Raw genomic sequence first — 17,449 nt, 5'->3', positions numbered from 1 at the left:
CCGAAGGATGTGTTTCGGGGCGGTGTGAATGCAGGAATAATTATCGGGTATTTTTTAGCCTTAAAAAGTTCTCATAATTTAACGGGGATTCTTGTGATCGAGGCGGTTTGAAACCACCTAAAATGACATAATTGACTGAGGTTCACAAGAGTTTTTTGAAGAACTTCTTTTTGGGAGGCTGGAATCTATCCGACCAACTTGCCCATTGTAGGCATGAATTTATGAACTTGAGCTCTACAGTGTAGCCAGGGGCTAGTTAGCTTTTCTTTCCCATCTGGAAATACATGTGGCAGTGGCACAGCCCTGGTCAGACCTGAACCACCTTTTGCACAGCCAAATTATTAAGAGCCTCTAATTCCCTATCCCCCCCCCCCCTTTCCCATAATTTTTTTAGAAAGAAATTATCAAATAGTGCATAATTAGCACAAAAGAAGTGACATTTATACATAATATCAGATGCAGATGACTCGATTCTTTGAGAGTACTTGATCTGCAATCTTGAGATCTTTATAAAGCAAACATATCGTTAGTGATTTTACTGGCTCAAACCTTGGCTGGTCTCCAAAACATGATATTAAGATAATCATATTTAAAGTTTTAATGCTTTTCAGACCCTCATAACTTCACGCTTTGAAAGAAAGCAGATCAATTATTTATACCAATTTGAAGCATACATTCTATCTTTTTTAATAATATGCAGAATTTTGTCAGCAATTCGTGTTCATTCTCTCAATATTTGAAATGAAATGCATGTACATGTATGCATTAGAATTTGCTGATTTTTAGCAACCACATTTTGAGCCAGTTCTAAAAAAACTTTTCATGCCCTGCACCTGATATTTAGAGGCACAAACCCTGCACAAAGCACATACGCGCAGCATCTAGGTCGGGTCTTTGACCTGAGCGCGCCATTCCAGAGACTTTATAGTACACAAGTATGGTTTGAGCCAGTTCCAAAATCAAAGGAGAAGGTTGTTCAGGTTCGTAAAAAAATTGTTATTCTATTACCAGTACTCTTTAATGATGCAAATTTTGATCTGAAATTTGGCAAATCAATAGAGTGAATGACGGGCTTTCAGAATATGCAACCAAAAAAAAATTCGAAAATTTGACCAAAAATTACATTTAGGTTTGAGCCAGTTCGTAAAATCACTGACGATATCAATGATGTAATATCAACTGGTGTGAAACAGATAAATGTTGAAGATTCTCCATAAACCTTGACCATAACAACTGACAATGTTCACGATTAATCACTCCCGATGATTTTGGTATCCTGTCAAAATCATGCTTCATCAATGAGGATACAATATAGGAGAAAACAAATGCTCTTTGTTTTTACAGTGACTTGATATCATACCTGACATCATCTCGACTATGCTGTGAACTGTCTCACAGTCACAATAAGCAATATCCGGTGATTCAATGAACCTGACCCAATACTCTGATTTGCACTTTGATTATTTTCCAGGAGGGTGCAGGATAACGAACCAACCTTTAATTTCTCTGACATATTTTAACAAAATCCTGTGACGACACAAAAAAGTACTATCTTATACACAGGTGTCAAACAACACTCAAAATATGGGGCAAGGGGTGTGAGCGGTTACAAATAAAAAGATCTGACAAAGCTGAAGAGTGTTGAAAAAGTCTGAAATAGAAAGAACTCCCATAATTTTTGTACACAGGAAAGCCAAAAATATGCTGAAATTAAGCTGAAAATCAAAACAAAATCTGAAATAATCTAAATATCTGAACTCTCACACCCCTGATGGAGTGAAGGTGATTCACAATCTGATCATCGATACCTTGGACCAGAGTAGTAGGTCCATGTCCATACCAACAGACAAGTGTGAATCTCTTAAAAATGCTTCTGTCAATGTACAGTGTACATGTAGGGCACAACCAAAGGACATCAGTCGATGAGAAAGTGGTCCCTAACTTAATACTTGTCCTTCACTTAACGTCCAAAAGGTAGACTACCATTTGTAGAACTACCAAACCGTCACATAGGATAAATTGTGAACAAAGCACATTAGGTGGTTTCAGACCGCCTCGAAGTTCGGCAGTTCCAGGTATTCTCTGATCGGGAAATTTACCCCGATCAGAAAATACCAGGTATTTTGGTAATGTGAAAGCAAACTACGCGTAATTTCCCCGAAAGAAAATACCCGCTAAATAGTAGGTACTTGGCGAAATTACGAGAACTTTCGTGGGGATTTTTCCAAGGTCGCAGGTATTTTGGCGATGTGAAAGCAAATTACGGGAACTTTTAGCCCAGCGTGTCGTTGGGCGCGGCGGCGTGGGTGGCTGCTGGGCTAGTGATTTTGAATCTCGCGCCTTGCCTGCTTATCAGACCACACTGCGCATGCTCGTAACTTTGGGAACTTATCCCGAAGGATGTGTTTCGGGGCGGTGTGAATGCAGGAATAATTAACGGGTATTTTTTAGCCTTAAAAAGTTCTCGTAATTTAACGGGGATTCTTGTGATCGAGGCGGTTTGAAACCGTCTACTGACTAGTACTGATGGCCTTCATGTACAGGGTTCTGTCAGACTAAATGGAAAATGAAGACTTAGGTAGTTAACAGGTAAACCTGTGGTTTGTTTCCATGAAGCAATGTCACATCTTCAAAGACAGTTCCCTACAGTTTCATCATGGGCACATAGCCAGTTATTGGACAATGTCCAAGTGTTTGATCGTCCAGAACTCGGTCAAACAAAAATGAAGTCGTCAATTTAACCTAAATTGTAATTTCATTGACTCCTGTTATTCTTGGCCATGTCAAACTTTGTTAGACCATTCTCACTATTGAGATATGAATGTATAATCATTGATGAGAAGAATTTAACAAAGCCACCAGAACACCAAATAGACACATCCACCCTGGACTAGAGAATACATCCCTGGATAGAATCACACCCCTGGACTGGTAACATGATGGTGTGAAGAGAGGAAGCTGACCCAGTTTAGACCAGCCAGATTTGACAGCTTCTGATGGTGTGATAAAGGTTGGCTCTGTTGGGATACCACCAACCTCGCCTTGCCACCTTTCTTGTCAGTTTTCTACCCCACGAAGGTCAATGCTCCACCCACACAGATATGGCTTTATTCAACAAGTGATCTGCAGCAAATTTATACTGAAGCAACTCAATATGGAATAGGCCTACATATTGCTGTGTAAGCAAAAATATAATTGTAAAGTCAATTAGATACTTTGGTATCTGGTATTCATTGGGTGGAGTTCCATTTCAAACCAACACACAGTTGTTGTATATGACACATATCTATATGTTTAAGTCTTTACCTTCAATCACAGCCCAGCAAAGGGACTTCACATAAACCTGTTTAACCCATGTGACATTGGATTCTACACCAAGTTTCGAGATTGAAAAAGTTGACAATAACTATAATTCACTATATAATTTTGTCCTGCTACCCATACATGTATATACTTGGAATATGAGCAGAAGGCAAATCAACCAATGCAAATGGCATTATCGCCCATTGAAGCTTCTGGTGTTTAACCACTTGTTATCCAATCACTTGATTAGAATGACATTTTGATCACCTTGTGTCACTGGAACAACCACTTTAATCTTAAACGGAGACAATGTCAAGCCTCAAGGCTGAATCATAGCATATGCTGACGAGCAAGTTGCATTGTAGCAAAGAATCGGAATGCCCGACACAACTGCTTGATGATTCATAATTGATCATCAGACCATAACGTGTGAACTTCCGTACAAATCAACTTTTTATTATTATTATTTCATTCTTTTCACCTTGAAGGAGAGACTATAAAAACGATGCAGATTGTCCAAATGTGAAAATTAAATAGAGTGGAAACATTTGATTCAGTTCCTTTTGATTACCAGTGAAATGCTCATGATCCCTATATTGAATACTTTATCAACTACACAATATTAATTAAACATATGTTGATCTTGAAATTGAACACGAGGCATTCTACAAAACATTTCATGGATAATCAGGACTACATTATTTGGGATACCAGTCCCATCTGTTGGTATAAACTGTATTCTCTGATTTCATTTTCATCATGGTTTGTACAACTTTTCCCAATTTCCCAGCTGAGTGCTCTTTTTCTTTAAATACATCTCTCATTGTCCTGTGGATTTCTTGCAGAGGTACAAAAATATTCTTTGGGGTATGAAAGAAATATTGTATCTCGAATTCCCAATTTCTTGAAGGTAATGCTGAATGATGACGATGGCTGTATCATCTAATATATTATCCCATTAACTTTATAAATCATGCAAGACTCATCTAGACATACAAATCTATTATACAGTGCGTATAAAAAAAGTTTACACTTTGAAAAAATCCTGTAAAATTATGCATTTGTAATATCCTGAAAATTTTCCACATTTTAACATCGGATCAGGTCCATTATTAAAGCAAATGACGATATAACTGTCGAAAAATATTTCCGCTTGAGTGGGCACCACTTACTTTTGAAAAGTTAGTGAAAAATTATTTGCGCAGAACTTTGAAATAGTTATGCGAATAAAAGTAGACCTTAATCATAAAGAACACATGGGATTTAGCTAGTAAAATTGATTTGAAGATATCTTCTACCTTGAATGACTTGTTTCCTTGCCCAAAACACTTCGAAGAGTGCATTTCGCCCCACCCCACTCCCCCACACACCAAGGCCATCGTGACGATATGTGCTTTACACTGAGCTGTGATTTACATGGAATGGCTTAAGCTTGATTTACATTTTGTTAATCATTGCTAAGCTGGGGAAAAGTTTGGAGAAACAAGTATTAAATGAACAAGTGGAATGCCGCTGGCCGTCTCACCTGCATCACGCGGTTCAATATAGCAGCAGTGCTCACGTTGAATACTACTCTAACTCGCACAAGATGTTCAGTGATACATGGTTACTCTTATTTCCCTTTTTTATGAACTAGACCAATAAACTTACAGAGATATGATGGTTATTCAACAAAAAACCCCAACATGGCCAAAGTTCATTGACCTTACATGACCTTTGACCTTGATCATGTGACCTGAAACTCAAACAGGATGTTCAGTGATACTTGATTACTCTTATGTACAAGTTTCATGAATCAGATCCATAAACTTCAAAGTTATGATGGTAATTCAACAGATACACCCAATTCGGCCAAAGTTCATTGACCTTTGACCTTGGTCATGTGACCTGAAACGCGCACAGGATGTTCAGTGATACTTGATTACTCTAATGTCCAAGTTTAATGAACTAGACCAATAAACTTTCAAAGTTATGATGGTAATTCAACAGATACCCCCGATTCGGCCAAAGTTCATTGACCCTAAATGACCTTTGACCTTAATCATGAGACCTGAAACTTGCACAAAATTTTCAGTGATGCTTGATTACTATTATGTCCAAGTTTCATGAATCAGATCCATCAGTGGAGCGTTGTGGCCCAGTGGATTAGTCTTCGGACTTTGAAACAGAGGGTCGTGGGTTCGAATCCCAGCCATGGCGTAATTTCCTTCAGCAAGAAACTGATCCACGATGTGCTGCACTCGACCCAGGTGAGGTAAATGGGTACCGGTAGGAAGTAATTCCTTAAGAAGCTGTGTGCGCTATGAACGCCTAGCTTAGCCGGGTAATATAGGAGCGCCTTGAGCACCTAACAAGGTGGAAATGTGCGCAATATAAATATCCTACATGTATATTATTATTATAAACTTTCAAAGTTATGATGGGAATTCAACAGATATCCCCAATTCGGCCAAAGTTCATTGACCCTAAATGACCTTTGACCTTGGTCATGTGACGTGAAACTCAAGCAGGATGTTCAGTGATACTTGATTAACCTTATGTCCAAGTTTCATGAACTAGGTCCATATATTTTCTAAGTTATGATGACATTTCAAAAACTTAACCTCAGGTTAAGATTTTGATGTTGATTCCTCCAACATGGTCTAAGTTCATTGACCCTAAATGACCTTTGACCTTGGTCATGTGACATGAAACTCTAATAGGATGTTCAGTAATACTTGATTAACCTTATGGCCAAGTTTTATTAACTAGGTCCATATACTTTCTAAGTTATGACGTCATTTCAAAAACTTAACCTCAGGTTAAGATTTGATGTTGACGCCGCCGCCGCCGTCGGAAAAGCGGCGCCTATAGTCTCACTTTGCTTCGCAGGTGAGACAAAAATGAAATGTAAACCCACTTTCAATGATAAAAATTTAGTAAAAAAATGCAGGAGATCTCTGAAATAAACTTTTGTTCAGATTCAGTTATGTCCTCAGATCCAGCTGGCACAAATAGGGTAAAGGTTGTGCTTAATAAGTGTTGAAATTTCAATTTGGGTGGCAAAATTGTTACAAAATGCTTGAATGTATCCGTTTTATTTCAATAACTAAAAGTGAAAGGGGAATGTAAGATAAATCTTTCGCAGGGTAAGTTTGATTTAGCCCTTTCCCCGCCTTGACACAGCATGAAAACGAGGATTTTTGCGTAAACAGATTTCTGCAAGCTTTACAGAAATGGACAGTGCTCACTCAATTGTAACATTCTGACAAAACTTTTAGTTTCATTGGATAGATGAGACCCAAACCAAAAATCATATGTGAAGAAATTACCCACATGTTGTATATTTTTCAATTGCCAGGGCTTTTTCAAAGTGTAAACTTTTTTGATATGCTCTGTATAAGGCAGAATCCAGAGGAATGAGGTGAAATTGAACTCATACTAGGCCAGGGTATGAACTTGAAACATGCTTTCAACCTGACTGCTTCAGTGTGAAAACTAAGACCATGCACGACATCTACTGTACAAATTCCACAGGAACTCAACCAAGCCACCATGAACTGCAAGTGTTGTATACTTGCTACCATGACTGTGAACATGAGATGATGACCTTGGCTTCTATCCTGCTATTCACCCCTACCATCAACCCACTTTCCAGACATAGGTCCCATTTCATGACAATAACAAATGCACAAGTTTTCTATCATCCAGTCAAATTGATTAATTTCAGTAGCTTTAAACTGTTATTGCAAATTTGGTATTATAACCGGTTTTATGCAACAAGACCCCTGCTTTGGTTATGATCAACAAAGTTAGAGTCAGAGCACAGTCACACTAGTACATTTCTATTCTAATCATTTTGGTTTGGGGGGAATTCATCTCCAACTTTGACTGAATATAAATTAAATCATAAGGGTGCAATTGCGTTCTTTATCAGGGTATCCAATTACAGGCATGTTTACAAGTGAGGTTTAGTATATAGAGAAAAATAAAAACCAAGTGGGGGTAGGGTGTGGGAGGGGGCACCAAAAACAGATAGACAAAGGCATACTATGGTAGATCCCATTGCCAATAACAAAATGAACAAAATACTTTAATATTCTAAAACAAGAGTGTTGCTACTAGGCGAGCATATAATACGTCCACCTGTATCACAGAAAATGGAGTTATTGGTCAAGCAAGAAAAGTGGAAGGTGGTGACTTCACCGTTGACCTTCTGACCTCAAAATCAATAAAATCCTGGGATCTATGCTAGATCTAAGCAAATTACATGTATATGAGCCCAGGTTAAGTAAAACTAAACTTATTGTATTAAAAAGGAATTCAGAAGGGTAAGATGAAAACATGTCACTGTGATCTTGACCTTTGACCTTTTGACCTCAAAATCAATAGGCTTCCTGGGATCCATCTTAGTATCATACAAACCAAATTATATGAGCCTAGGTCAAGTTAAACTCAAGTTATCACGTTTACAAGGACTTCAGAAGGGTAAGATAAAAACATGTCACTGTGATCTTGACATTGGACCTTTTGACCTCAAAATCGATAGGCTTCCTGGGATCCATGCTAGTATCATACACACTGAATTCTATGAGCTTACGTTCAGTTAAACTGAAGTTATCACGTTTACAAGTAAAAGTTAACAGATGAACAGATGGACATCGAGCGTTAAACCATAACACGTCTGTAGGACGGGCATATAAAAATGCCAAAGAAAAAGTGTAAAAAGAAATATATTATCTACATGTAAATACATGTATGAACCACCCTGTTTTCACCCTACTGACACTTTAATAGAATTCCAAAGTATGTGAATATCATCAATTGGAAGATTAGAACAAATGATAAAAGATGAATACATACCTTTATCCTTTGGCACTGAAATAAATTTATTGATAACAGACTCCTTCTCTATGATATAATCTGATCAAATAAACAGTCAAGGAACATTGACACTGTGATAAATTCATGTAAACATTCTTCAATTACAATAGGAAATAAATAACAATGTAAAGTATGATTTTGTATCCTATGTTATCCTACAACATGGCAGACTCTTGTTGATAATACATGCATTTTACAACAGGTGTTCAATTGTTTCCTGTTCTTGTTTACAAGAAGAATGATAATTATAATATTTGTAGGGAGCTTTATACTGGTGTTTCAAAGCGCACAGGTTGGCAGATTATAATAATATACAGTCAATCCATTAAAAAAGAAAAAAGAAAACAAGTTATGAGAAAAGGTGAGATTTAAGTGACGATTTGAAAATTTCCACGGAGGGAGCATTTTGGATACGAGTTGGGAGTTTATTCCAGAGGGTGGGAGCAATTACAGAAAATGCACGATCACCATATCGGGTCTTAGTGCGAGAGCCATGAATTAAATTATTGGAATATGATGAACATAGGGATCTGACAGAAGAGGAAGAACGAAGGGAAATAAGGCCTTGGAGATATTTGGGTGACATATGGGTAAGAACACATCTCATTGCCTACAACTTTTATTTTCTTTAACTTTACATTTACTACATGTAGTAGGCATCTTATAATTATTTTATATTGGAATACTGAGTATTCTCATTCTTGTTCTCATACTCATTCATTCATGGTTTGATCTCATTCATTCATTTGCTAACGTTTTATTCATCCATGCTTTTAAATACATGGCTTTTTTCAAGAATGTGGGTGGCCCATTAAATAATAGCAATCAGTCAATGATCGAACATTGTATACCACTGAATATGCTCTTTAAACACTTGAGGTATACAGAAATCCTTCCTTTTCACTATTTTTTTCTTCTTCACTTTTTATCACTTTTCACTTTTTAAATTCTTTGAAGTCACTTTTAATAGCAAAATGAATGGAGAAGTAGCGGAACTAATTGTGCAGAATGCAGACATCATACAACAGGAGTATGCTTACAGATGATCAAGATTTCTTCCCAGACATTTTTCAAAGTAATAATTATCTAATTACTGACCATTTTATCATATTACCCCTGTATCGGACTGATGATCAGTTATTGGCATGAGGCTAATATGGAGAGTGGTTTGCATTTCTTCGTAATAACAGATCCAATGGATAACCTCTGATCAATGCAGAAGTTTGAATTGAATCATTATCAAAAATATAAAAAAACTCATCTTTAATATTTAATGTTTAAGTCCAACAAAACATTAAGTTGACTTGAATAAATAGAGAGAAATGAAACCAGAATAATGTGTCAATCAAAGAGTTTTAGCTAATTTTCAACAAAGAGAACGTGATGTGCAAATGAGTCAATGACATCACATGCTGCCATTTCCCTTTTTTTATTTCAATATTATAAGAAACATCAAACATTAATTGAACAAAAATTTAAAAGGATTTAAATTTCTGATTTATATTACAAAGAATAAAATATGGATAATTATTATTATTAATTCTTGGGTGCAGACTTTTCCTGTTCATGAAACATCAAAGGTCAGAATGGTCTGGATTATTCAAGTGCTGCTAAAGACTTGATGCACTCACTTTCATCTTGGAAATCATGAAGGATTATCAAATAGTGTGGAGTTTGCCTTCACTTTCTCTAACGCAGTAGTCCTGCATTGTCTTCAGGCAATATGATGAACATCACATTTTGCTTATCATTTATTGCTGGTGATAATCCAGACTATTTTGAAATTATGTGGAGCTGATTCATGAAAGTGGTATAAGGGCTTCAATCAAAAGGTAAGCCAAATGTATTTTTCTCCAAAATGGTTAATCCAAGGTAGCAGGGGTTTTTTTTATTCACTCAAGGGCAAAGTATAAAACTGTAAAAAAAAAATGTTAAAAAATTCCCCCAAAATATTTCTTTGAACAGGTCATTGACTCAAACACTTCTGACAAGCAAAAAATTATGCAGCAGCTCACCGACTCTTTGTGTGCCAACACGTTCATCCTAGTTTACACTTTGAAACCACATCCAGTTTTTCTGAGAAGAGCTAAAAAGGTGGGCCAGACTAATGAAAGGAGAAAATTATTATCCTGGCAAGAAATTTAATATGTGGGAGAAGTTCAATATTTTGTAAATGTAAATTGCATATTTACATGCTTTGATACATGTAATTACTTTCTTTTCTAATAAAATCATTCCTTACTGCAATTATCCCTTGCTCTTCAATGAGTGAATGGATATTCAACGAGTCGGCCTGCTGCCTATAGACTGTTTGTCAGCAAAAAGTAGTGCAGATTTAAAACTATTGTGCTGTGTAATTCAAACTTTTGATATAAAAATTTGGAAAAAGTCATGCTAAATCATATTACACTTGTATGTTATGTGCATGATAATGACATCTCAGATTCATGACTCATATCAAGACATACAGACATATGATTGTTATCTTCTGCATTGGGGTATTGAATTGGCTACTTATTACCTATGATCTCAAGCAATCTTGACTTTATCTTGTCTGTATGCCAAACTGCATTACGAAAAACAGTCTTAAAAATCCTAACCACATTGACATGGTGGTTCCTTCTTAAAGATTCTTTTAAACACATTACAATGAACATGCCTGGTCAGCATTAATTAGACATGTCCGATAAACATTACATTTCAAGGAAGATGCATCTCTGCTGTAATTTCCTCAATTGAAATAATGTGCAACAGAACGAGTCAAATTGGATAAACAAAGTACAAAAATAATAACAATCATAATTAGATTATAAGCCTACGAATTTAATGTAATCAATGAATTTGGTGGCATTGTGTGTGAACGTGTCGAATGAGTCATGTTTGACGTCTGACACCACTTGACCAGTTACTCAGAAATGGTGCTCTAAAAGTTGGCAGGTTTTTAACCGGAAGTATTGCATTCCCCAATTAGAAGCGGAAAGCAAAGTGGACATCAATCTCTTGTTTGGACAAACATTTATGACCATGGTCAAGTTACAGGAATAAACATCACGTCAATGTCATCTAAAAATGAACCCACTTTAGGACACCTTTACCACAAGAATTAGAGATCAATCATGACTCAAACTGATTACAAATAGCAATTATGTAATCAATATCTAAAGTAAGCCCTATGATCAATTGCTAAAATTTGTGTCACAGTCCTAGTGTGCTCTAAGTGCCCAACATATAAACCAACATATAAACCAATATATCCACAGAGATGCTCCACTTCATATAGGTACTGGTTGTACTGAAAAAAATCTCCCTAGCTAGATATTCCCCTTAAAACATTTTTAGAACATGCTCTATGGGCTGTTATACATTAAAGCCCTATTGACATTTTTATTATCACCCAATTTGCCACACATGAGTGCTAAAATATCTGTCTTGCACATCTCTATCCCATGACAAATGTAGGCCTATGTTCTGAATTTCATGTCAAAAATTGAGGAAGTAGTTTGAAGCGCAACATTTGCAATGGATCGGCCAACTGACTGCCATACAGTACAATTGTCAGCTGATTCATTCAAACTTTGTTCGGCAGTGGTACATATAGCGCAACACATTATGATTGTAATGACTCCAGATGCTTCCAAAGGTCTTAGCTTGGCGGGCATTATTACTTAAGCACATATATATGCATTTCAAGGAATTAATTCCTACCAGATACCCTTCACCTCACCTGGGTCAAGTGTGGCACCAAGTGAATAAATTTCTTGCTGAAAGAAACTATGCCAGGGGTAGGATTTGAAACCACGACCCTCTGTTTCAAACTCCGGAGAATAATCTACTGGGCCACAACGCTCAACAAATGTGTACATCTAGTTAAGAGGTCAAAGCTACTTGATCTTCCATCTTTTACAATGTATGGCTTGTCGTCAGCTAGGTCCATGGAGTCAGGAATCATCTGAGAATGAGATGACTCAGGTTTCCATGGAAAAAACCTTGTTCTCTAATTGATTGGAAGCTACGCTGCCAAGCCATAACCTCGCTATGGGAGATAATACACAGCATGAATTCTGTTGATACCAGCAAATTCTTTAGGAACAATTTAGTGTTTAACAATAGTAGCATCTTTCAAAATTGATGCACTGTTCTATGAAGCATTATGAAACAAATTTGTATTTTTAGATAACTTGATTTTTAAGGGAAAATTGTGTAAAAAAATGTAATTATTGCTAAAGTCTGTGTTACATGTACATTAGGATCTAGCAAAAGATCTTTCTTTTTCTAATTTGCCCTCGAACTGCAATTCTACTATTAAAAGCGTTCTCAAAGAAAAATTAGAATTCCTCTAAATAAGTTTGCATAATAGCATATTATGCAAACCCATTTGGGGGGATTTTAGTTTAGATTAGTCAATATACATGTAGCAGCAGTGCTGACTTTGAAAACTACATGTAAGTATAAAATAATTATTCCCAAAAAACATCATTCATATAATGATACAATACTACGTTCATTGATATTTGACCTTGATCATGTAACCTAAAACTTGTCAGTGATACTTGATTACCCCGATATCCATATTTTATACACCATATCTATACACTTTGAAAGTTATGACAGCAATCTACATGTAATAATTACCTCTAAAATGGCCAAAGTTCAATGACCTTTGACTTTTGTCAATTGTCATGTGACCTGAAACTTGCATGAGATGTTCAGTGATACTTGATGGCTCTTATCCACGTTTTTATGAACTAGACCAATTGATATACTTACAGAGTTATGATGGTAATTCAACAAATACCCCCAACATGGCCAAAGTCCATTGACCTTTGACCTTGGTCATGTGACCTGAAACTCACACAATATGTTCAGTGATACATGTACTTGGTTACTCTATGTCCACGTTTTATGAACAAGATGGATACACTTACATGGATATGATGGTAATTCAACAAATGCCCCCCACATGGCCAAAGTTCGTTGACCTTAAATTATCTTTGACCTTGGTCATGTGACCTGAAACTCGGACGGGATGTTCAAAGATACTTGATTATTATGTCCAAGTTTCATGAATCAGATCCATAAACTTTTGATGTTATGATAGTAATTCAACAGATACCCCCATTATGGCCAAAGTTCATTGACCTTTGACGTTGGTCTTGTGACCTGAAATTCGCACAGGATGTTAAATAGTGATACTTGATATTCTTATGTCCAAGTTTTATGAACTAGACCAATAAACTTTCAAAGTTATGACGGTAATCCAACAAATACCCCCGACTTGGCCAAAGTTCATTGACCCTTAATGACCTTTGACCTTGGTCATGTGACGTGAAACTCAAGCAGGATGCTAAGTAATACTTGAATAATCTTATGGCCAAGTTTCATGAACTAGGTCCAAATACTTTTTAAGTTATGATGACATTTCAAAAACTTAACCTTAGGTTAAGATTTTGATGTTGATTCCCCAACATTGTCTAAGTTCATTGACCCTAAATGACCTTTGACCTTATTCATGTGACCTGAAATTAAGGCAGGATGTTCAGTAATACTTGATTAACCTTATGGCCAAGTTTCATGAACTAGGTCCATATAGTCTTTAAGTTATGCTGTCATTTCAAAAACTTGTCCTTTGGTTAAGATTTGGTGTTGACACCGCTGCCGTCGGAAAAGAGGCGCCTATAGTCTCACTCTGCTTCGCAGATAAGACAAAAAGAAAGATTTTGGATGAAATGAAAAATAATTTTGTAAGTGTTTTGTGTAACTCAAAAGTGAAAATTAAAACAAACTTAAACTTCAGTTACAGAGGAGGGTCTCCACCTCACAAGAACATTCCAAGCTTTATTTTTCCACCTGAATTTCAAATTGAAAGTCTGCATACATGTATATTATTTCTTCAACTAGCGCAACACTAGTCTTCCCAATCTTATGACTACATGTACAATATATAGGAAACTTGGGTCATTAGTGGGAACAGTCAAGTGCCACTTGACACTTCAAGAAAAATAAAGAGTTTTGTTTTATCTTCTGTGGTACTTCAGATCTATCTCTAGATATCTTTAAATGCTTGCCTACTTGAATGACTTACATTTGCTCTCCAAAACCTCTTCAGAGAGCCTCACAAACATATACTCAAACCATAGTGTTCAGGATCAGGGAATTCAGATCCCAAGATGGAACAAAGTCCATTCATTAAACAAATATTCAGTAATTTTCACTGACAAAATGTAGTTTCATTATTTCCAACAGAACAGTGAAAGTACATAATAAACAATAAAAATGAAAAAACATGCAATCCAAATATATCCCATTACCTATTATTTATATTGTTTTAACGATGCATTAAAAATGTGTATTTTGGTTTGCATCAAATGCCTGACAGGACAAAATCTGACGATTATCCCATAGGCTTCTGTACAAAACTTGCTGTTCAATATGAGAACGTATTCAACATTCAAGTGCGTATTCATAATGCCTACAACAATTAATGCAAGGCGATACGCAGCATAGAGCACAATGATACTTAAAGACGTTGTAACTCGCAAATTTCTACAATCAAATTTCATGTTATGAAGTGAGGCCAGGGGGGTGTTTCACAAAGATTTAAGTATGACTTAAGTCGCACTTAAATGCCGACGCGTACAAGATATGCAACGCGCGATCTTATTGATAGATACGCATTAGTGCGCGTCCTCTTGAGACGATCTGACCAATGCGGTCAAGCCTTTCATACCGTACGCAACCCGGTATTTAAGTGCGACTCTAAGTCATACTTAAATCTTTGTGAAACACCCCCCAGATTAACTACATGTACATAATGGTGATGGGTGACATGACTTGCTCAATCAAATTTTCTCCTTTTTTGGGGGGTGGATAGGTAGTAATGAATATATTGGTGGATTATTTCATGGAATGCCAGAAATTTTCCACTCAGGCCCAATATTCCACCCATATGTGATTCCTAGAATATTGGTCCCAACTCTTTTAAGTATTTCTGGTATTCCATTCTGAGCCATCTACAGTATTATAATATAAATATTGTGAAAAGACCATTTAAAATAATTCTTTACACATGCATATAAAAATAAGAAAAGCCCAAGTCCATCTTTTGCCCAAAATGGGTGAAACATGGGTAATTATTGCTTCTTTATACAGTATGTACATGACCCCAATTTTGAATAGGTCCCAGAATTTCATTAGGAAGTGCATGAAATGAATGGGAAAATGACAAATTCCTCATTCCAGTCTTAATAAGTGTTTGGTGACGCAAAATCGTAAAATAGCCTTAAAAACGGACATACTGAAGCTTTTCGACATGCACACATCAGAGTAAAATTGCATGAATGGCTATAACGCTAGAGCAAAACAGTATATAATAGAACTGTAACTAGACAATGGATGCTGAATGGCGAGCCGTGATTGGCTGTAAAGTAAAAAAGTTCGGCTTGGTACCAGCTATACATGTATATTGAAGCGAAGCAACTAAAATAATTAAAGGGTTCTTACACACTCCTGGCGGCACAGAATCGGGTCTGTGAGCTGGATACACACTGCCTCGAGCATGCGCAAATGAGTGAAACTCCTTGCTCGGCTGAGCACCTTAAACCAAGATGAACAGTATTGCTCAGCGCATGCTTGGTTGCTCAGCAAGTGGTTAGCAATAGCCGAACTACATGTACTACCACTGTCTGTCGCAGTAGGCCTACTAGCGGTATGTTTTTATACAAGGAAAGCATTTATTTGTTTCTAAATAATTTAATCAAATGAAATGTCACTGACATGGGTAAATTCTCATATACATTTATACTGAGATCCTAGCATATTAAAATTGATCAGTAAAAATTGCTACATCATGAAACATTCCCCTGGTATCCCAAGTTCCAATCCCACCATCCCACATTCCGGATTTGCACTGTAAATAGATATTAGAAACGTAACTCCCTGGTAGTCATCTTTTGCACCTCAAAGTGGCAACAATCATATATTTTATATTCTTATTCATTTTCTATTCACTTTCATATAAAAAGAAAACGATATGGATATAACATGACTCAGAAGTAATGATTAATGCATTAAAATACTGAAAAGTTACCAATGTGCATTTTCAACAATGTTTTGTTACAAGTATTTGTCATTGTGTTGCCAATTAAGAGTATGTAATGATGAGCGCAATCAAAATGGCTTTTTAATCAGGAACATTACCCACATACATATATACTGTGTGGGGAATGGTATCAGTTTTCTTCAGTACATTTTTAGAGCATTTTTCTCTTTCTAACAATATTCTTTTCATTAAAAACTGCACAAAGTGTTATTTCATACAAATTGTATCTTGATTCTAATGCTCATTGTAGCATAACTTCAATGAGAGTTCAATATAGACCCATTTGTATCCAGAGTATTCCCCTTTACTTTACTTTACTTTACTTTACTTTATTTTCAAGACAATAAGAAATTATTCATAGATCATCATATAAGGATAAAACCAAGAATCAAACCTTCAAACCAATATCTCCCAAATTAAGTCTGAATATATGTACATCATGCAAAGGATTTTATAAAATGACAAAGGAGCAAGGCCATTTTAATGTGCTTGTGTTAAAGTTCTCTAAAGGTGTACATGTTGACAAAATGCCAATATGATATTAATACATTAAAACACTGATGGTACCACCTTTTAAAGTGTTTGATCCAGCTTTAGCTGACTATCTGATACATTTCAAGGAAGGTACAAATGTATATTGTACATGTACATGTAGCAACACTGGTATATCTGGGGAGCGTTTCATCAACATATTTGTCCGACAAGTTGTCAGATCTGACATCTTTCTCTGACTCTGATTGGCTGTGAGGCACTGTTACTATGGTAACTGTCGGATAAAATGGGACTTGTCGGATAAAACGTCCGACAAGTCCTTTCATGAAACGATCCCCTGTAACACAAACATGTACATGTACACTCTTGCAAGACTGGATTTACGTTGTACATGTATGCAAAATATTGTACATTCATTAAGGATACAAGTTCTTTCATCATCATTTGCATGTTCCAATTTATCTGCCTCTTTTCCAAACAGAACCTGTAACAACAAACAAAAGGGGATTTTCACCTTTGGAATGTAACATACATATTCATGTCCAGGTATCAAATCAAAATAAACACTGGCTATTCAACAATTTAGGAACTCTATATCTTTGTAATATCTGCAATTAAATATGATATACACCTACATGGTATCTTGACACTTGTACTACATAAACCTGCAAAGTAAGATAAGTTTCAATAACA

General features: G+C 36.2%; 1 protein-coding gene across 1 annotated transcript in view; it reads right to left on the bottom strand.

The window, feature by feature from the left end:
* LOC121423891 (trafficking protein particle complex subunit 5-like) overlaps positions 1-17,449 on the bottom strand; it is a 49,584-nt gene that overhangs the window by 22,815 nt on the left and 9,320 nt on the right. The window contains exons 4-5 of the mRNA XM_041619421.1: positions 17,183-17,240; positions 8,146-8,205 (exon numbers count right to left, since the gene is read on the bottom strand). Of these exons, the coding sequence (XP_041475355.1) occupies positions 8,146-8,205; positions 17,183-17,240 (118 nt within the window). The remainder of the gene's footprint in view (positions 1-8,145; positions 8,206-17,182; positions 17,241-17,449) is intronic.

The sequence above is a fragment of the Lytechinus variegatus genome, chromosome 11 (genome assembly GCF_018143015.1).
Source record: "Lytechinus variegatus isolate NC3 chromosome 11, Lvar_3.0, whole genome shotgun sequence".
In the NCBI taxonomy this organism is placed as follows: Eukaryota; Metazoa; Echinodermata; class Echinoidea; order Temnopleuroida; family Toxopneustidae; genus Lytechinus; species Lytechinus variegatus.
This window is presented reverse-complemented; position numbering and strand designations above follow the sequence as displayed.